Consider the following 21594-nt stretch of genomic DNA (forward strand, 5'->3'; position numbering starts at 1 on the left):
AAGTTGTCAGCAAGTTGAGGTAAAGAGCAGCTTTTTCTGAAAAACTTCCCTGATGTTGATTTTAACTTGTTTGTTAACTGAAAAAATTATGGTTCTCTTCGTGGTAGAGAGTACTTCGCGTTTGCATTTCGGAACCTGCAGCAAATTCTCGTGGACTTTGATAAAAGGCTGGTGTTAAAAGTATTCAGCGCTTTATTCTTTTTTGAATGATGTCGATTGATTTGAATCTATGATCTATGTCATAAAAGGACGCATCAAGATCGCTTTGGGATAAATGTTGTAACACCTCGCTTGATTCAGAAATTATAGTTGCATTGATTAGGAGATGGCGCCTTGTGCTCAGTGTATTTTATAGGAGGAGATAAACTCGTTTTGCGCGCTAATTTCTCAGTATCATTTTTGGAATAGAATAACTCCGACAAAAAAATGCATAAACGTGCAACAGTTTGCACGAAACTTGCCTCTCGATTAATAAACAGAGACATGCAACAATTTGCATGCTCTCGATCTTTTCTTCAAATTGTTTTTTTATGAAAAAACTTCCGATATAACACCAGTGTGAGAAAATATTGGCCATCACAGATCTGTTATCAACAACATTCTCTTAGAAGAATATTTAAAATGCGTGAAACGTTTTTTCACTTAAAATTCATCTTCAAGGGAAAATGCTATGTGTCTTTGAAGATTCTGAATGAAAGCGGTTTCGAAACCTGACAATTAATTTTTCTTTCGCTAGCTGGACCTATTGTTGGTTAATTAGGCTATCCAATTTTACGGTGCTTTCCGTAAGTTCTGGCCACGTAGAGTACGTTTCGCTAAATGAAGGGAAGGAAAGGATTTTCATAGCTGTATTCAATATTGAGCCATTTTGAAGAAATATCTCTGGAAAGAACCAAAACGAAATGAGTTGCCTGAACCATCTCTTAGTTTAAGCAAGCGAAATATGTATTATTTACACAGATTCCGAGAAAGATATATTTAAAGAGTTCTACAGAGCCATAGCACCTTTCACCTGTGAGTTCTTATTTGATCTGGTAAAGCCAGAAACGATTCAACAATTTCTTACCTTAATCCTTGTAAATGCACTTGATCTTTCCCATCAAGAAAACAGGACATTTGAAAGGAATCTGTTCTCGCGAAAACAAGGTAGCAATATATTTACTTTCTTTTAACTTAAACAACAAACACTGGAGGATGAAAATAATTGCATTCAAGATTATTTGTCTGGGGAAAAGAGGATTTACTGTTTAGTTAGTGTGTATGTTTGAAGACATAAAGCTGTGTCAGTAATAACGTGATCTAAAATAAACACGGGCCCAATGTTGCAGGCCCAGAGACAAACAGCAATAAATCTTCTCAACTGTAAAATTTTACACATTTCTGGAGAAGTAGGTGGGCTAACGAAGCGAGATGTTATCATACATAAATCGATCGGCTATAACTGGATTTTCTAGTAAATGTGCCTGCTCCAGATGCTGTGAATTTCTCACATCATCCCGAGATTGCCGAATGGCTCAGTATAGCGAGCCTTCCTATTTACGAGTATTGTCACTCAAACCACTGGATATGTAAATATGTCGAGTTTAAATTCAACGCAGTTTTTATATCTGCAAAAAAAATCATTTGAAAGCTTGGGAAAAGCAGAGATTTGTAATCATCGACGTGATGGCCTCGTGGTTAACTTTTTTTTTATCCTCGCTCAACCCTTTTTCGAATCGAGGTATAAACTGAAAGGGGACTGTTTTCTTTCAGATAAGATGCCTGTGATGTTTTTCTGTCTATCCATCCTTCGATGCTTCATATACAGAAAAAAAACTAGTCAAGGCTGCGTTTAACAACTAAATTGCTAGATAAATATCAATAAAATACAACAGTCCTTCTTTTTTATGGTTAAAAGAAATTTGTATTTCGTTGCTTGAGGGTTAGAGAGAGGGCAGAATCAGAAGGGAAAAAATGCTCTGTACCAGGGAAGGAGAAAAACTTGAAGAAAACAATGCGTCGGCAATAACAGTCATCAGAATGGAAAATAAAATCGTGTTGAATAACAAAAACCCGGATAGCATTTGAAGAGGGCGTTCGCAGCGTTTCGAATGTAAATTGACTACATCGAACGGCGAACTCTCGGAGGCAAACAATTGGTGATAATTAGAAGGCGAGACAGACAACCCTTATTTGCTCATACAAATAAGAATGTATTGTTTTGGCAAGATTAACTTCTTTAGCTTGTAAGTCCGACAGTTTAGTTTTCTCTGGTTCACAAGCGACAAACATAGGAACAAAGTTTAAAGAAAATGCTAACCCAGAGAACTAAGCTTTTCAGGAAAGGCAGAGAAAACCTCCCTATTTTAGTTACAGTATCTTTATTACTTGTCTGTCATTATTCCCTTAAATACAGAGTTATTAATATCTTAGCCCGCGAAGCAGATGCTGAGGTATTGTCTGGCGAAGTTTAGAAGAAGGAAAATTTAAAGTACTAATAGCAAATTCATCAGATATTCTCGGTTGCGCACATATTTTGAGTGTGGAAATCAATCTCCAAACCTTGCAACATCACTTCACCTTGCTGATACGCTGAAAGGTTTTGCCTACAAATTAAAACTTTGGCACTGTTCTCTTGAAAAGACACTATAGGAAAACTAGTTGCTTCAAAAGGGTAGTTTCCCGAGTGTCAGAAACGACAGTGGCAGCGCGTAATGAAGGACATCTTTTTCATGATTCGCCTTTGCATTTACCCAAAGTGACTGACATCATTTAACACATCTTCATCTTCTACTTCATAGTACTGCAGCCCCAGGCTCCGCAGGTTAAAAATAGACGGAAGCTGCATCATTCCAAAGGGCGATAATGTTGAAGGATCCCAAGCAGTTAGACCTGATATTCATAAGAACGAATAACATTCGATATCAGTAAAACAAAAATAAAAACTAATCTCTTAGTTTTAAAGTCTAATTTATGAGTTGTAGGTAAGTGACAAGGATGGGACTAACTGTGAGTGCAATGGACTCCGGATCGAGAGGTTCTGGCCAGTTCGACGTGTTGTATTCTAGGGTAAAACTCTTTACTTCCACAGTGTCTTTCTCCACACTTATATATATATATATATTTATTAAAAACTAGATCATTGGATAATGCAATTCAAGACTTTTTATTGGCTTAGCCATTATGGTATATCAGCCAATATACCATAATCTACAAATATGGCAAGCGTACGTGTCAGCTTAAAATTAAAAGGGAGCTAAAGATTTAATAAAATTTAATAATTTAATTTAACGTTTTTAATAAAACAATTATTCCACTGGAGCTTGTTGGATATGAGATGATTATAGCCAACTCGGCGCTACGCGCCTCGTTGGCTATCTATCATCTCACATCCAACGCGCGCTCGTGGAATAATTGTTAAATATATATATATATATATATCGTATTGAACGTTTTGTTGTGTAGTATCGCTCAGTATTTTTACGGGTTGGGGCGTATTTTGCCGAGCCCGTACGGCGAATCAAAGTACAAATAACAAGTAGGTTAGGTCTGTAGATGAACCAAGTGGCCAATCAGGGGGGCAGGCGCTTATCTCCTGTTTCTGTAGCATGAAGCGACCAGGAGTATTTCTATTCCCCTCCTGGATGAGATGCTCGTCCATCGCAGGGTTACCCACACCCTTTGAGAGTGAAGTGTCTTACCTAAGAACATAACACGATGTCCCCGGCCAGGGCTCCAATCTCGACCACTCGATCCGGAGTCGAGCACACTAACAATAAGGCCACTACTTCTACATTGCCATCCAGGAAGTAGTAGTAATACTCCTAGGATACATAGGATGTAAGCTGCGGCTGAAGGGCCACTTGGGTCGAGTATAGACTTACCTACCATATGACCAGGTAGTTCATTACTGCAGAGGCTGACTCGACTAAGATATCTTATGTTTAGTTACATACAGAATTAGAGACAGTTGATTCTGTTTTTTTTAAGCAGGCAAAGGACGAAGTGAAGCAAAAAGCTATCCCAGATTAATTTGTAACCTATAATAAGAAAAGGTACTTATTAGCAGTGAAGGAATTTTCTCCATTCACCTCTCACCTTAATAAAACTCGTATGCATAAAAAGCGTGTTCTTTTCCGACGTTGTTCCAACATTCACTGGAAGCTCCGTACTTATTATAAGAATGCTCTGCCTCTCTTCCTGTCCAACATTCTCCATAGAACTCAAGGGAAAACACTCTGTTGTCGGGAAAATTATCATAGACAAATTTTGCACATTTTTGAATGGTGTCGTCAATGTTGGACCAATCGATTCCTTCATTACGGAAATTTTTCGCAAGTACTGGAAAAGCAGGTGGTTCTCCATCTTTAAAGCAGCCAAGTCCTCTGTATCTAAGCAACAGCTGTGGGGCTAAGATTGATGGAAAGATATAAGATCTGGGTCCATGATTGAAAAGAGAATTATACTTAAGCGCACGTGGATGTTGAGTTTCTATAGTTTAGTGTTGAACTTAATATCTCACGAGTGAGCGCAACGAACGTGAGTGAGATATTGAAATCAATACGAGAAATTCCATATCTACGAGCAACCATGTATATTATGTTGATTCTCTAAACACCATGGTCTTTAAATAATGAGAGAGTGATGCGAAAGGCGGTTAAGTGACAACAGCTGATTGGCGATATCAAACATACGTAAAAACATTGTCGACACTTTACACTTGAGTGCGATTACAGCTTTTCTCAGGGCTGGAAATCCTTGCAAATTACCGCAGTTTATACAATAAGAGCCGATAAATAGCGGAAACAATGATCAACCAGTTTGAACAAACTTAAGTCGCGGTACTAAGGCTTTCATTGCTTGCAGATTCAAATCTTGGCAGAGTAGCAGCAGGTAATTAACAATTTGAAAAAGGACTGTCTCGTAAGAAGCATGGAACATTTCCGCAATGTTATTAGGTGATAGAATAACACGTACTTTTATTTTTCAAAGGGTAATATCAACGTTATATTAGTTAGTAATTTATTGATATTTATACCGAGGGCCTTACGCAAACTTAATGCATAATAGTTAGTATTCATAATACAAACTTAATAGATATCTTACTTGGACAAGGTACATTCGTATTGCAGTCCATAGTGGTAGGACTCGGTTTAGGAGCATGGTGACAAAGAATCTCAGGTAATTTTACCAATTCTCCGCGGTCATTGCGTCTCTTGCAAACGAGGCTTCTATTCTTCGTACCTCCTTGGCATGTTGAGGAACACTGACAAAACATGAAAAGTATCAGTCGAGAACTAAATCAAGATCATTGAAGAGAGGTTTTATGATTTCCCGATATAAAAAAAAAAACGGAAAGACGAAGTCTACATACGAGAGGCTCACAGTACCGGAGCATCATTAAAATGGCTAAAATATTGTCTCTCCACACGGGTGAAAACCTATGGCAGATTCGCAAGCAACCCCCTCTCTTTCTAATACTTCGTCAGGACCGAGTTTGTACTCTTGGTAGAGGGAGGTAATGTGAAAAGAAACGTGTCTTCAAACTAACATAGGTTTTTGTTTCTCCCAGATATAAATCAACTTGAAAAATTACGATGAAAAACTCCCAACTGAGTCTTGTAAAGAATTAAAAGAAGAAACACCACTTAACTCGTGAACCTAGACATGAATTTCTCGATGTTTCTACGATGTATTGTAGAACTGGATTGATCCATATATATATATCTATATATAGAGGATTTTACGTTGCCGCGCGGGGATACTAATTTTATGTTCAAGTGATGTAAGCATCTCTCACAAGTGAGCGAAGTGAACGAGTAAGAGATACTTACAGCACGAGTTCATAAAATTCGTATCCCCAGGCGGCAGTGTAATATTCTGTTTATTTCATAGATACTGATGAAACACAACTTTTTGTATTCATTTTCGAAACAGCAAAATAGTGCAATTAAAATGGTCACCTATCGCAAAATGCCTGTCACAGAAATGTTATGAAACTCGGATATAAAGTTATAAGGGAGAAATAAAGACAATAATACTTATATTTTCTGTTCCAAAAAGTCAAAATTCTAATGAAGAGAAAAATCATGTTAGTAACCATGGCGACATCAATATCCTCACGCGTGAGAGATAAAAATAGTATCTTCACTGCGCGCGATGAAGTTATGATTTTTTAGTAAAAAGGAAAAATTTTGGTATTTCATCAGTATCATATAATAAAATGATCTACACAATGTTACCTTGGACCAAGCAGTAGTTCTCCACTCCGCGTGACAAATGATCTCGTTGCAGTTCCTCTGTGTTCCTCCAGAGGGTTTAGTGCCACTGCAAGAGGAGTCTGGAAGGATCTGAAATTTCCACTGCGTTAGCTTACGCCGGCAGTGCACTTTTCGTTTTTGGACACCTTTCCCACACGTTCTGGAACAAGAGCTCCATTCTGAACTGTACCAACTGCCATAAGACAAAATATTATTGAAATATGTGCAAAGGCTTCTGTTCTTAAAGATGTTAAGACCGTCTTTCTAAAAAGCGTTCTTCCAGTGAAGGCAGTAGTACATAAGTTTACAATTGCTGAAGTACTGTGAAGTACTGTGAAGTATTGCTGAAGTACAATTGCTGAAGTACTGAAATACGTGTTTTACCGGGTTTAAAAACACGAGGCGTAGCCAAGTGTTTTTAGACCCGATAAAACACGTACTGCGAGTTTTTTAAATAGCTTCAAAGACCCGTGCCTCTCTAGGGATTTTTCAAAACGTTATATGAATGCCTTAAATAACTTCAAAAACCCGTGCCTCTCTAGGGATTTTTCTAAACGTGATTTGAATGCATTAAAAGTTAATTACATACAGAGGGGAAAAGTACTCCTTGTTCGGCTGCTGTTAAAGTTTAGAAAGCTTTTCCTTGAAATACCGCCCAAAGGCGTGTTTCGAGAACCAAAAATAAGAAGGAAGAGAAAGATTACTTGGATAGTTGTGTTCCAAGGGCTACTCGGTATGCCACAAAGTGGGCTTACAAAATTTTTGGCGAGTGGCAAAGTTCAAGATGAAATAAAGACGCCAACTTGGAGGAGATAGGATTTAGAGTTGAAGTTGAGAGTATTCAAGACTGCACAATTAATTTTGTGAACAATGGGAAATTGTAAAAGAACGAATTTCTGTCCTAACGAGAATTTATCAGGAAAATAAACTTTTTTGTTTACTGCGGTTAATGTTTTTGTATGCTGCCTTTGGGGAATAATTTGGTATTATAATTAATGTGATCTTTATATAAAGATCTCTAGTGATCTTTACATCAAGATCACAGTAATCGTATTTTCATCAATAATTCCGTGATGATTTCTTTGTTTATGAATTGTACCCCGATTTCCCCGAGACCGAAATCAAAACCCTCTCCGGGCTTTTCAGAATGATCATTCTATACCGGTTATAAAGGTTTATACACGTGATCGATTTGCCTCGTGTGATGGGCTAATCAGCTCATGAATTATTAATGCCTTTTTGACTACAAAATAAATGCTGAAAATAATGTTGAGAGATGCTTTACTGTGTTTAATCACACCAAAATTTAATCTCTTACCATAGGACGCGTTAGAAAGAACCAATTTTACAAATACTACTTTTGAATATAACACATATTATAACATGTTATGAAAAATATATCAAATTAAGAACCATGAAAATGAATTAGATTTTTTTTTTTGCTTACTGAGGCTCGCATGGCTGTGTATTGCAATACTGTTCCTGAGCTGGCTTCTTAGACTTCTTCAAGCAAACCTTATCTTCCACATATGATCCATCATCTTTCCTTGTACAAAGAACTCTTCGGCTCTGTTTTCCTTCGAAAAAGTTACAGAAGAAGATTCATTTTTCAATTTTTATGTGGGTTTTGTTCTTTTGAAAATTTTAAATACGAGAAGAAAGCGTTATTTTGATAAAATCAAATGGGAAGAGATAGGTTCTTGTCTTTTTTATCTAATCACCCAAAATTCATGAAATTAACAGGTTAGACTTGAACTTTCATTAGTGGTGTTGTGAGTAAACCGGATGACATTGCATTTCTTTGTTCTACACTCAATTGCAGAGATAACCATTTATTTCAAACAGACATTTCTTATTTCATCTTGTCTTTTTCTCACCTTTAGCGCATTTCCAAGAGCACTCGCCCCAGTCTGTCACATTCCATTCAACATCGTCAGCTCCGATATTAGATGAAAGAGTTGGGTCATACAACTCGTACCAAACTCCTGTGTGTTTGCGACCTACAGAATAGAACTAAAAGAGAAATTCTTTATAAGGAAATGATTTCCTATTCGCTTTATCAAATAAACTTTATTTTAATTGCGAGTCACTAATTTAACCCCTTGAGTTATTTAGTCATAAGCAAGGCACTAACTGCTTCACGCACATACCACAACGGTAAGTTTTTCTGTTGTAGGTCCGGGAATGGTAATCGTGTTGATATCGAGTGAATTCTTGTGATAATACTGAATCTTAGTTCCAGCTGCATACACCGTTCGACTCCAGGAGGGCATTGGTATTGCGTATTCACCTTCTTTATTCTTGATACCTTTAGGATATTAAACATATTCTATGAGTAAGCAGGTAGTTAAAGTTTCAAATGCTTTGTGAGTTACCATTGAACGTTTAGATAGATAGTTTCTTGAAGATTCAAATTTGCAGTTCCAATAAAATTGTCAAACAAAATCGTCTATACACAATTGCTGTAAAAAAAAAGAGCTTGTTTTGAAAATGAGGAAGGGATATCGACGACTATTTCTTAGATTAAAACTACAGTTATTGAGCTTTGGCAAACATCTGTAAAGGTTTAGATCAGGATTATACTGATTCCCTAAAACATTTTGAGCTTGTATCCGATCAAATTGTGTCTCTGAACTGTTGAAAAGTGGCTTGCTTTGCCAAAGGGCTATTACAAAAACAATGAGGTCTTTGCATTCATAATCGCAAAAATATATAGTCGAATTAAAAACGACGGCCAACCAGAAGAAAGGGGAATGTTGCTAGGGGTCAAAGCAAACTAAAATTAGAACCAAACAAATGGCCTAAAGCGCAGAAAATATGGTACTTTGTTGGTTTAAAGTGTGACACAAGTTTTCTAAACAAATTAAAGAGCAAATACAATCGCAACCAAATCGAATCCATTTTACATCAACGTGGCTTGTTACTTAAACTTATATTTTAGTTTAAATTGTACCCACCAAGTAGGTTATAATCTGCCGAGTCTTGCTTCACAAAGACTGACGTGGAACCAGTAGGAACCTCAAAAACTGTACACACCTCTTCTGAACGTTCATAAGGAGACATACAAATAAATGTTACAAAAATTCGAGATATCTGTGGTAAATCAAAGCCGTGGCACATATACGAACGACCATGTCCAGTTTCAGATGTACTCGCTGGGTTTCGTACGACTTGTGTAAAGAGACTCGAGCATGGACGTAATTTTTAACACGGCGTTTGGGTATGACAGTTAACAATCATTAGCAATAAATATTCCTAATAACACTGCTGATCAGCTTTTACTCTTGAACATTACTGTTATGTTTTATCCCCATGCCGCTTTATAAAAGCTTCAAAGTTGAGATCATTTAGGAATGTATTCATGTTATTAAGTATATAATGGAAAAAAACTAAGTTGAATTTGCGTTCTGTGAAACTGGAAATGCCATTGCATTACAATAGAGAAACGACAAACAAGCGTTTTAGTATTTTCCTACCGTCGATTGTACAATTAACGTGAATTGTGACGATGGAGATACTTTAGGCTCTGAGATATTTTAGGCTTTGAACGAAAAACGGTTGATGTTATTACTCAACTTACTATATCCTGGACATCTTTCGTACCACTTTTTTCGAACAAATCTGCATGTTGAACTATCTCCTCCACAAACCCCACAGCGATCCAGTCTCACCTCAGAATCCAATTCATTACTGCAGGATACTCGCTAGTTTATTTGAAAAAAAAATTATATAGCTATCTATTTGCAGAATCAAATTCATCCCGTGGACAAAAAAAATCAAAGAAAAAAATGGAAAGAAATGAAATATTATTCAATTCTTGTCTTACTCTGCACTTTCCCTGAATACAGACATCCGGGATTGTGGGATCACTGAAGCACCTCGTCCCATTCTCGACGTCTCGTTGTTGAGGAAATGCTGCTTGCTTTTTTCGACATACCAAAGAACAGTGATCTTATAGAGGACATTGAAACATTTTTTTGTTAATTAACGTTTTCTGTAGAGCTATAACTGAGATTGCTACGATTTACTGATAGAGGTCGTGGCCTGTCAGTCACCAGAATGGAAAATTTCGATCCATAAAGCAAGAATTAAACAAGGCATTTTATAAAAAGTTATCATTAAATACGTAATACTCCGATGATATCAAATTTCTTTATAGCGATTTCGTGCTTTGAATTTATAACGATAACGATAACGACGGACGACGGTCAAGGTAACGGTAACGATAACGGTTTGGATAAACTGCGATAACGAAAATAATTATACCTGAAGTATAATAAGCCTGATATTCGGGGTCAATAGCCTCACACTGGAGTTGACGGAAAGTTTTGGAGGCGGCTGGACATGGCTGTTAAAGAAATACATTAAAATAACGAAAAATTGCGATTAAGACATGATCATGATGTACCAGAATGCAAACATAAAAAAAAATAATAAATAAAAAAAATGCAAAGAAAAATCTGACCTGCGGGTTGCAAACTTTCCAATGTCCCACCTTCGGCCCGATACAATTCCTTCCACCGTTCTTTGGTCTGCAAATGAGAGGTTTAAATCAATGTTTAACTCAGTCAGTTTTTCCTCTCACAAACTTGGACTATTTCAAAGCTAGCTTATTCATTTCATCTAGTATCTAATAGTCTAAAGCCAGATAGAATGTATGGACCGAAAATTTTTTTTGATGTTCTTACGCTGGGTTGGTGCAAGTTCTTGATCTGTGTTGAACCCCTCCACCACAGGGACGAGTGCATTTGGAGAAAACTGACCAGTCGCTCCAGCGGCCATGGATAACGCGCGACCCGTCATCAACACACAGACCATTAATACACCACTTGAAAAAGCGAGAGAGAGAGAGAGAGAGAGAGAGGTTAGAAAAAGGCTTCAGTCATGACAGGGATAGCAATTACAATAAATAGTTCCCTTTGCAAATGTTGTTTGGGCTTGCTGCGACTCTGGGACAACAAGCTCAACCGACGGTTCAATGGAGACCGCAGTGCCACCATCAGCTCGCTCGTTTTTCATGATTGTTCCCGCTAAGTATTTAGTCAATAAAGGAGATATTGTAATTCACTCCAACGAAAGGCTAAAGTTTGAAACGTCAGTTTTAGAAATTGTTTTCGAAGGCCAGTTTACATCATCAACTTAGTTGATAAAACCAAATTATCTTGTTGTACTCCGTATTGACGCAGTACCACAATTTCTTTAGAAACATACCCTCTGCATAGATATTGTTGGAGGTTGCATTGTCATATCAAAGAGAAAAAGCTATTTGATTTCCAAGCGTTCTAATTTACGTACTTAATCGAGTAAGTACGCTGAATGAATATCCGTTTACTGAAGGATCGAAGACAAATGAAATGAAAATGTCTTGTACATTTTATAAATTGTTTTTTTGCAATTACGAACGAGAAAGGTATTTTATGAGAGGTTCATTACTTGATGAGGGGATTCCACATTAAATTGCACGCGGAAACCGATATCGCATGATTCGCGAAGTGATGAGTGTGGTACAGTCGAACCTCGATTATCCGGACTTATCGAGTATCCGGCCTTTTATTGGTTTTCAAGCGCAATTTAACGCAGAATTCGTGAGTCAAGTAATGGATTTTTCATGAATCGTATAATTGGATAAAAACGATAAAAAAGGAAAATAGCATTACTTATGGTTGTTATGTATGCGTAGATGCGAAACAATATCAATTAGTCTGGTTTTCAACTCGCAATTCTACGCTAAATACCTCGCTTCGTTAACCAATCAGAATGCGAGGATTTATGCAATGATGCGATTCTAATAAATAAATGCTGGTAGGTTTAATTACATGTCTGTCTCCGCATCTTGTCCCATCTGCAGGAGACGTTGAAGATAAAATGCACCTATATCCATTGTTGGTGCATCCAAGTTCATCACAGTTTGTCTGCGGAAGTGAGAAACGATACCCAATCACAAATTATCTATTACTTATGTCATCTAGGACTCACTCGGACTGGTAACAGTGTGTACTGGCTCATCTGCTAGAATTTCTTTTCGCAATCGATCGCAAATTTACGTTACCCACTTCCCCAATAAAGCCAGAGTGTCATGCCGTCGCATTAAAGACCAGTTACGAGCTTTTCGGCAGAAATCTTCCGGCGATAACAATAGAAAGAGGTTGCTGTGTGATGCTTTATACGTCACTTACCCTACGTTGTGGGCATGCGTAATAGGTCTTTCCATAAATCATTCTGCATTGTTCATCTCGGTCTACAACTTGACCTGGCAGTTTACCGTAAAATTCTTTCGGAGTTTTGATGATGCCGGAAACTGGTGGAATGTCATCTAAACAGTGTGATCTTTGGCTGTTACCAAACAAATGACAGATTGTTGAAATGGCTGACCCACCCGAGGATTGCAATTGACAAATGGCTGATGAACTGATTAATTCATTTATGTCTTTATATTGATATTCAAAACTCATATTGCGAAGAGGTCAAATATAATTACTAGTAACAGGAAAAATTTGTTGCATAGAATAAATATACTTTTTTGTAAATGAATATTGATTGAGGCGATAGTTATTTTGTATCATCGTATGTTCAAAGCCTAGCTCAAAACATAAGAACGACTTTTAGCCACATATCTTAATAGCCCATTTCCGAATTACCCTTGACCTCATTTTCAAAACGAGTCCTGGTGCTCATCCTTTCATATGATTATAAGTTTTCATTCACATGCAAATTAAACTCATTTTCACAAGAATGGTTGAGCAACAGGCCTCGTTTTGAAAAAGAAGCCAAAAGTAATTCGGAAATTGCCTATTAGATGGGCTGTTTTGTATGAAATTTCAGTTTTAATTATCACTACATTAACGCGGTGAATTTCATTAAGTGTACTGAAGAACAATGCTCACTTCGTGTAAAATCTTTTCTTGTGCAGAGAAGCTTTTTCTTTGGCACTTTATCAGTAACACAAGCCCTGAAACAGATTATCTTTGCTTCCTATCAAAATCCTTAGATGCGAAAAGTACCTTAAAAACTCCTGCAAACGTTCCCGACTACATGCGGACCATTTCATGGATCCAGGTCCACTAGGTATAGAGGATGCCATGATATTTTTATTATTCTCACAGGAAAGTGCCGCACCGGATCCGTCGTGCTCCACGCTCATCCTAAAAAAGAATAGAACATGAAGAGATAAAAAGACTCATTTCTGCCGCTAAAATAGCAAATATCTTGCATAAGTGGATTGAACCCCACCCAATCCTCTCGTAAGGGAGGTTTTAGGGTTGCATTTCCGTTGCCTTAACCTTCGTGATTTGCTCGAAGTCCACAAGGAGACGATCATGCTTTTAGTGCTATTCATTTTAATCTATTGTAAACGGGTCTATTTAACTTACGTATGAGCAATCTCATGAGCCACAACAATGGCACTTCCGAGTCCAATGTCGTTGGAGAGGACAGCGCCAAAGGAGCTGCGGCATGTTGATCCGATACTAGCAATCCCTGCAAGTCAAAAGGACACTCCTTTCAAACCTATTCCTAGATCTTGCATTTGATATTACTGAATATATTTCATGATGATTCATTTCGTCTTAAAGACCAAACACCCCCGAATAACATTCACAATGATGATGACGACAATGATTCCTTCATATTCTCTACTTTTCAGGTGTTGTTCACTTCTGCGAAGATCACTCTTATCTTCTTGCATTGATATTGATAATGGTGATTAAAAACGCATTTCGGTAAACCATGGCAATAAAGGCAATGAGAGTGTACTTTACTGAGTATTCAAATATACACAAACGATCAAAAAGAGAAAAAACATATACTTACCCCCAGAGCTCCTGTAAACAAAAAAGGAAATAAAATTATCAATCAAGCTACATAGCTGAAAACGTTCGGGCGCATAACTTGATAATAGGTGACTTTCATATCTCTTACTTCTCGTATTTATTGTCGGTCTTAGTTGTTATTAATATAATAATAACTTTTATTACACGACTCGGGCAGTCAGAGGGCCAATAACTAAAATCAACCAATCAAAATGCTGTATTACCGGTCCAATATTCTCTAGGTATTGGACCGGGCACTGTCCCGAATTGTCCCGAATGATACCGCACTTGTGTCGCTTTGAACTTCAGTCGTATAATAAATCTCTCATTAACCAAGCTTGCTCGGGACCGTACTGGGAGAATATCGGCCCTCGGTCTTTTTTGTACGGACCTCGCTGCGCTCGGTCCGCACTGTCAAGACCTCGGGCCGATATTCTCCCAGTACGGCCCTCGCGCTTGGTTAATAAGATATATTTATTTATGTAGCGCTCATATCCTAAGCTCATGGCGCTTTACAACACTGTGCGGGGGAATTAACCAGACTGCTAAGCAGTTTACAGTCAATGAATGGCGAATGTAACAGATGCCCCCTCCCCCCAATTCCCAGTAAACAGGCCGAAGGTAAGAGCTTCTATGGTAATCTGGAGGTCCAACGGGTTACGATGAAACAAAAATGTATCTAAATCATACATGGGTGGATTGAAAGAAGGTCCCCCCACCTCCCCCCCTCTTTACGACTAATCAAACCGAAGAACTTCTGGATTCAAGATAGGAACAAATGTATAGACAAACTTATCGAATTAAGCGTAGTTCAAACTAGAATATGACAAATTACCTTTTCGTGATCAGAATAACAGCATCAGGGTGATGAGGATCATCGTCTGACTCTGGAAAATTTTCTTTTGCCCAACGCTCCATCGCGGAGATTCGCTGGATTTTAGATGCACTTGGCCCATAGCCGAACTAGAAAGCGTTACATACAATAGCGATGATTTTGAGACTGAGGAATTAAAGTCTTATCAAATGCATTGAAATATCTTCAGAAAAATGAAGTAAATAAAAGGCACTTTGACAAAGTACAAAATATTTCTATCCTGTGAGACAGAATATGGCCTCAAGAGTGCTATGGAAGATCGGAACGTTTGCTGAGGCAGGGTGGATTTGACCTGGGGAATTTGCTTCATAAGGACAAGATAGGATAGGATGATGGCGTCCATTGCATCATGGTATAGCGATTTTCCGATAGAGCGAGGTAGGAGATATCGAGCGATGAAACTCGGACACAATCAGACAAAATTAGTTAAAAGTAGTTGCAATAGGTCTCTGCTACAAAACGCTTTAAATCGGTGTTGAATCAAGTCATTAAGTCTAATTATCACGCAGACCTGAATTCGAAATATGTGTTGCGGTTTCAAAATTCTAAAGAATAAACAAACATTTTGACGGAAATTCTTCATGTGACTCGAAAAGAATTCTTGGCACGACTCGTCCGCGCGTTGGGTTTTAGGTACTCATTTTTAAAGTATTATACGAAAGGGGTTTGTCGTGGGAACTTGCAGCAGCTGCCATCCATTGCTTACCCCATCCTTCTTGAGTACCAAACGGACAATCACGGGAGTAATCTTTATGGGGCCAACGCTACCATCGTGGTAAAGCCGTGTAAGCTAAGAAAAGAAGATCATTTATGAGTCAGCAACGTTTTCATTCGATCCAGAAATTAGACGCTTGTCAATGAAAAAGGAAAATGATTTATCTTCGATGTACTGATAATCGGGAACTTTTTCTAAACATGCCTTTCAGATTTTGTGCAGCATATATCTTACACCTGAGGCTGACGAATAATTTGTGGAATTTCGGATCTATCATTCTACACCACGTCAATTTTTTTTATTTAACTTTTCTCTTTCCTAGGTTGTGATTTAAAACGTTGTGTATGAGTCAATTTTGTTTCTGTTTCTGTTTCTAAAGATTTGTACATTGTACAGGTGGAAGAACAATAGGACACGTAGTCCCCTACTAGGTTCATCCACCTAAACCCAACCCACCCATTCCACCCCGGGGATTTGTACATTGTACAGGTGGAAGAACAATAGAGAGCTTAAGCATCGGACGTTTTTGATTCACGGACGTCAACCGGAAGTTTAAATATGAGCTTCGCAATCAGTACGCATGTGCAGACGTTTTTGACGTGAGGTTGCAGACGTGAAAGTGGGATGTTTGCCGTGCGTGTTGTTTTGCTCTGTTTCAGGACTGTCTCAGTACAAGACTGACACCATGTCTTCATTTTCAATCGTCAAATCAAACCCGTAAGTACATTGTAGGTTTCATAAGAAAGTAGTTTTTTATCTGCACTTAAATAATAACTTTTAAAAATGGGACAAAATGTGCCTAACTTCGTGTTTGGCACAAGTTTCCGCAGGTTCTGTTACTTGGTTTTGTTTGATCGTGAATTCTTTTTTGTTTGTCGCCATTCTTTTAGTTATCCTACGAGCAGAGGATTTTTTCCAGAACAGGAAAAATACTTATGTAATAGCAAGTTATCTTGCCATGTGTTTGTTTTTGTTATTAGTTGTTTTCTTTTGTCGAGAGGTTTATGTCGTTGCCGTATTTCACGTTCAAGAAAGTGCATTAATTTCCCCGCCATTAAGCTTTTTATTTTTAGTGCTGAAATGTGATCGACTATTTTATACAGCTACTACCTACAGTAACACTCGCTTCTATCTTTTTTCTTTTATGTAGTGGGCCTATGGAATGGTCTGAACAGCACGACGTAGCACTAATGAAAGAAGTCAGAGTGCAGAATCCGTTTAAAGCAAAGAAGAAAACGAGCAACCGAGCGCAAATATGGCTGTCGATCGCAGAGGCGCTAAGTGGATTACAAGATCCGTTATTCAAGGATTCAATGACAAAATGATCAGTGCAAGATCGTTACGTTTTGCAGTGCAGCCCCTTTATTCGATATAGCATCCGTGTAGGTGTTGAAGTCACGTGGATTCAGTAGATCATGATTCCACTGACACAGTTTGTGACCATGTATATCGTAAATATAATTCATCACCGTATTTGATATCATGCTAAGTTCAGGAACCGGTCGGCCGAATCGCGCGAGCATGTCGCTATATCGGCAAGGAAACGACATTCGCCTGAGCAAAATACATAGCCCCTCTAACTTGTCGGCAGTGGTTCTCTTATTACAGTGGAAGGTGTCCGGTAGTCGAAGCGCATCAGCCAGCAGTGGAAGGTCCTTTTTTTCAACTCTAAACTCGGACTTGCACTCAGGTTCCTCGATACTCTCGATACTAAACCTCGCGTATTTTTCGTACGAAAACTCAGGGTTTTTTGACGAATTCTCTTTCAGTAATAGCAACAGTTCCTCATCTAACACCAGTCCTTGGTCATGAGCGATTAAAAGTGATTTTCTCACATCCTTTAAATACGGCATGTTGCAAATTACGGCCACATTTCCTTTGTAAACAATGACCAAAAACGTGACAACTGTGATCAGCTGTCACGTTCGTGGTGACGCAGGTGTCCAGCTTAAGTAAAAAATTTCGCGCCTAAAACGCCGTTGTCGATCCAGTCTGCCCCGGTATTCTGACGTCCGTGACATCAAAAACGTCTGATGCTTAAGCTCTCTAATAGGACACGTAGTCCCCTACTAGGTTCATCCATCTAAACCCAACCCACCCATTCCACCCCGGGGATTTGTACATTGTACAGGTGGAAAAACAATAGGACACGTAGTCCCCTACTAGGTTCATTCACCTAAACCCAACCCACCCATTCCACCCCGGGGATTTGTACATTGTACAGGTGGAAGAACAATAGGACACGTAGTCCCCCCCTAGGTTCATCCGCCTAAACCTATCCCACCCATCCCACCCCAGGGAAGGACATCCATCACACAGTAATCTCGTGTGTAAGAAATTAACGTCTCCTACCCCTCCTGCAGGAGACGGGACCTCCATTTATTCTTCCCTATCCGAGAAGGCTAGAATATCTAACCATTTCTTGATGTTATAGAAAGGTAGCATAATCTTCTCGATTATTTTAAGACCTTGAGTGTTGGTCCTGCGGGGGCTCGAACCCTTGACCTCCTGCACAACAGTCCAGCGCTCTATCTATTGAGCTAACTGGGAGGATACAAAGAAAACACTTACAATATGAACGATAGTTAAAAGATGATAAGTCATTTCATCTTCGCCGTAGGTTGAGATCGCAAAGTTGTCAGCTATCATAGCAATTTCCAGGAACTTCTGAGGAGCTTGACGCTTTTTTCTCCGGTGAAGGATAGGTGTGGTCCTTTTAAAGGGTATCCTATCACTCGCTGAATTGTAAAGAAGAAAAAAGGGGAAGGGCCTTATTGACTCTTTTCTTCCAAAGAGATTGTCAAAAGGGGATCTGCTTAAAGATAAGAGCAGACATATTTTTTGCTGTGGGCCTGAAAGCCACTTTTTCCACACAGAGAAATGATCTTTGTAGCCATTTGAGCCTTTAAAAGTAAATTTCAACCATCGTCTTCCTTATTTTACCTGTATTTCCCACTAATTTCACGATGTTAAGGTTTTTTTTTTTTCATTTAAAAACAATTTCAAAAATTCAAAACCTTGCCTCTTTGAACTAAAGAACCACCTTGCCATACCATAACGCTGTTTTCATCTTTAGAAACTTCCAGTTTGCATTGAAGAGGCTCAAAGAACGGAGTTTACATCATTTTGACAAATGCATGACAAAACGACAAATAACCAAGATTCATTTTCTTACCTGAAACATGAAGATCAGGCGACAAAACTTGATTGATTGACCTCCGGTAGATGACGTGAGGAGCACCATGTTGAAGCTGATTCTTCTCAATAAAATTCTGTGAGAGAGGTCGAATGTAAAGTGTATCCTGGAGTGTACGAATTATCCCAGACTGAAAAAAGGTAAAAAAGAGCTGTATCATTACCCAATAGGAATGCAAGATAGTTTGTAATGAAATTATGAGCTCAATCATGCACGGAAATCGAGAGAAAATTATCCAGTGTTTTAGTATGGATCTACTAGCTTTCCAAAACTTAACATCAAAACTGGCGCAAGATTAAGATGTAAGACTCACCAATCCTTTATTTTCACTTATGGCGACCAGTGATCCTGGTTCCGAGGTCACGTGACCTGTATAATGTACACAGCGTGGCACCTCTCTATAAGTCGACTTTCCACTGTTATCTACTGTCTCAACCTCTGCTCCAGCCGTAACGCGCGGCGTTACTTTCGTGACGTTCAGATGAAGTGATCTTCCAAACGCTTCAATTTTGAAGTACCAGAAGTCTGGCTCGCTAATGGCTCTCCGTGTTCTTACCTCGTCATGGAGAATGTAATCAACAAAATTCCCCAAATCATCCGATTGATAGGGAGCTATCACCTCATATTCTGGGACTATGGTGCGAAAAATTATCTAGGTATCAGAATGGCTTATAACCCCGCCCCCTCCCCATTAAGTTCCAAAATCACAGACTACTGATAGTGACGTTTAAAAGCTGGTCACAAATCCCGTTCAGGTAATTACACTTTCCTACGTCAAATTCGCGAATCCGCCATCAGATCAACAATCCCTTTTTACTAGCCGTTTTTTTTTTTGCGATATGAAAATAAATGGGTCATAAAATAGATAAACCACTATCTGATTTATGTCGGCTGGTAATGTCCTTCGCTGACAGATTGTCCTCAAAATTTTATATTTGCCCTCGAAGTTTCGCCTCTCGGTCAAATATTTATTTTTCGGATAACCTCTCATCCGTGGACATTATCAGCTCAAATACAAGCCGCCTTAAAGGTTTATTCACTAATTAGTTGTTTAGATAGAAATCTGTTGATCCACATCATAAGGTTGTGAAAATCGTTTAATGGATAAAGCTCAAAAGAAATGTGCATCAAACCTTTTTCTCTTGAGTCAACTCCAAATGTCTTATGTAATTCATTATCTGCCATGCGCAGGTGGACATCGTTGAACTAAATCAGTAAAACAGAAAAATAAGTGGTTAAAAGTGAAACAGTAACCGTATCATTCCCTTCATAAAGATCTTATAGACATATAGGGGGTAAAAAAACTTTGAATGTGATCTATTTCCCAGAATGCCAAATTGACCTATCTGAATACGATGAATAAAGTTTTTATGCGGCCCAGTATCAGGAATATGTAAAACGAACCTGATTGGATATGTTCTAGAAATGTGTAATATATATTTATTAAAATTATGAAAAGTCAAAAGAGTTTCATCTTTGGTCCTCATGTGGACGGACGAAAACGATACATGTCCCCTTCGTGCCGAGATATATTTTCTTGAAAGTTTTCATCGACTGATTTATTGATTCCATTTTATTGGATATAACTGAGTTTCGTACCCAATAATCTTACCGTGTGTTTGTTGAATGAATTACTACCAACGACTTCTACCAGAAGCGAGAGAGAAAAAAATTTGGTTAGATACAGACCTGTAATCTGAGCACTTACTTAAGTTGTGTTGGAAAATTTTCAAAACAACATTCTTTTAAAGTCACTTTATATTAATATCTTTTCCAACCCGGAGACGTCTGAAAAATCTGGCCTCTATGAAAGTTAGTTACTTTACCATCTTAAATCTGTATGAATGTTTAATTTAGATAAACGAAAAATTGAATCAGTAGGTAAGCAAGTCAAGGGGAAAAAGTTCGCATTCTCTTCTACAATCATTCAATAAGCCTACTAATCTCTTTACTGGTTGTTCTTCCCAGATTCCGTTTATCAAAGCACATAAAAATTTTAATTGTGACTGTTTTTATCCAAGAAAAAAATCCTCCCTTCGAAATAAGGAAAGGGATTAAAGAAACTATATCGCCCGGTTACTTGACATACATGTATTAATCGCTTCTCATATCTCTAAAACATGTATATAGACAGCTTTTAAACGAATTAAACATGAAACGCTTTTCTTTTTTTTTTTTGCGAGTGGTTGAAACACGGTTCAATTTTACTCCGCCTTAGCATCTTCTTTTAGAATGTTAAGCGCAACTTACCTCCGTCGATGAAAACACTTGCGTAATAAATAGCAAAGAAAATTTTCCATTTCAGATTCATATTCTGGAAACAAAAAATTGACGTAAATGGAACATGCTATTTAGAAAATGAATACTAAATTCGTCACATTTGTGGTTCAGGATTTTTCGCAAAGCACACTTACAGAAGACTACGATTCAATTTGTAGGTTTAGCGATATTGGGTAACCTTCGTGAGCAGACTTTCGTTTCTCTATTAAATGGTACGAAATCTTCGCTAAAGGGTTTTCAGTATTATTAAGAGTTTTTTTCCCTGTAATTGTCTATTATTTTACTTCAGTTTCACGTATCAATATATGGACAGCTGGTTAATATCGATTGTGAAAGTAACATTGCTTTCATAAATGGACTTTTTGTTTTAACACATTACTCTTTTCTTGTTATCGAAATCTTCATTGTTATCTTTTGTGACATGTTTCATTTAAAAGTGACAGAATATTGATTCAAACAGTTTTCTCTACAAGTTGTGTTAT

General features: G+C 38.0%; 1 protein-coding gene and 1 long non-coding RNA gene across 2 annotated transcripts; one reads left to right on the forward strand and one right to left on the reverse strand.

The window, feature by feature from the left end:
• Positions 1 to 1981: 1981 nt before the first annotated feature.
• Positions 1982 to 21379, reverse strand: LOC111331654 (A disintegrin and metalloproteinase with thrombospondin motifs 6). The gene is made up of 27 exons (XM_088728948.1): positions 21247 to 21379; positions 21083 to 21146; positions 20445 to 20479; positions 19966 to 20038; positions 19146 to 19465; positions 18812 to 18962; positions 18208 to 18374; positions 15628 to 15711; positions 14883 to 15010; positions 14049 to 14059; positions 13610 to 13715; positions 13241 to 13381; positions 12416 to 12572; positions 12056 to 12151; positions 10928 to 11067; positions 10705 to 10771; positions 10506 to 10587; positions 10066 to 10190; positions 9820 to 9943; positions 9197 to 9280; positions 8390 to 8547; positions 8117 to 8252; positions 7687 to 7816; positions 6222 to 6432; positions 5086 to 5245; positions 4078 to 4389; positions 1982 to 2871 (listed from the first exon to the last, which is right to left on the reverse strand). Exons 2-26 carry the CDS (start codon positions 21141 to 21143, stop codon positions 4079 to 4081), a joined length of 3258 nt encoding a protein of 1085 aa, XP_088585074.1. The 5' UTR covers positions 21144 to 21146; positions 21247 to 21379; the 3' UTR covers positions 1982 to 2871; position 4078.
• Positions 16132 to 17109, forward strand: LOC148727154 (uncharacterized). The gene is made up of 2 exons (XR_015989213.1): positions 16132 to 16353; positions 16787 to 17109. It is a non-coding gene; the product is annotated as an uncharacterized LOC148727154 (long non-coding RNA).
• Positions 21380 to 21594: the final 215 nt, after the last annotated feature.

Source organism: Stylophora pistillata, chromosome 7 (assembly GCF_964205215.1).
Source record: "Stylophora pistillata chromosome 7, jaStyPist1.2, whole genome shotgun sequence".
Taxonomy (NCBI): domain Eukaryota; kingdom Metazoa; phylum Cnidaria; class Anthozoa; order Scleractinia; family Pocilloporidae; genus Stylophora; species Stylophora pistillata.

Coding starts and splice junctions, on each gene's coding strand:
- LOC111331654 (XM_088728948.1), bottom strand. CDS start 21,143: ATGAATCTGAAATGGAAAATTTTCTTTGCTATTTATTACGCAAGTGTT. Junction 20,480..21,082: donor AAGTGTTTTCATCGACGGAG/GTAAGTTGCGCT, acceptor CGCTTCTGGTAG/AAGTCGTTGGTAGTAATTCA. Junction 8,253..8,389: donor CAGAAAAACTTACCGTTGTG/GTATGTGCGTGA, acceptor TTTCTCTTTTAG/TTCTATTCTGTAGGTCGCAA.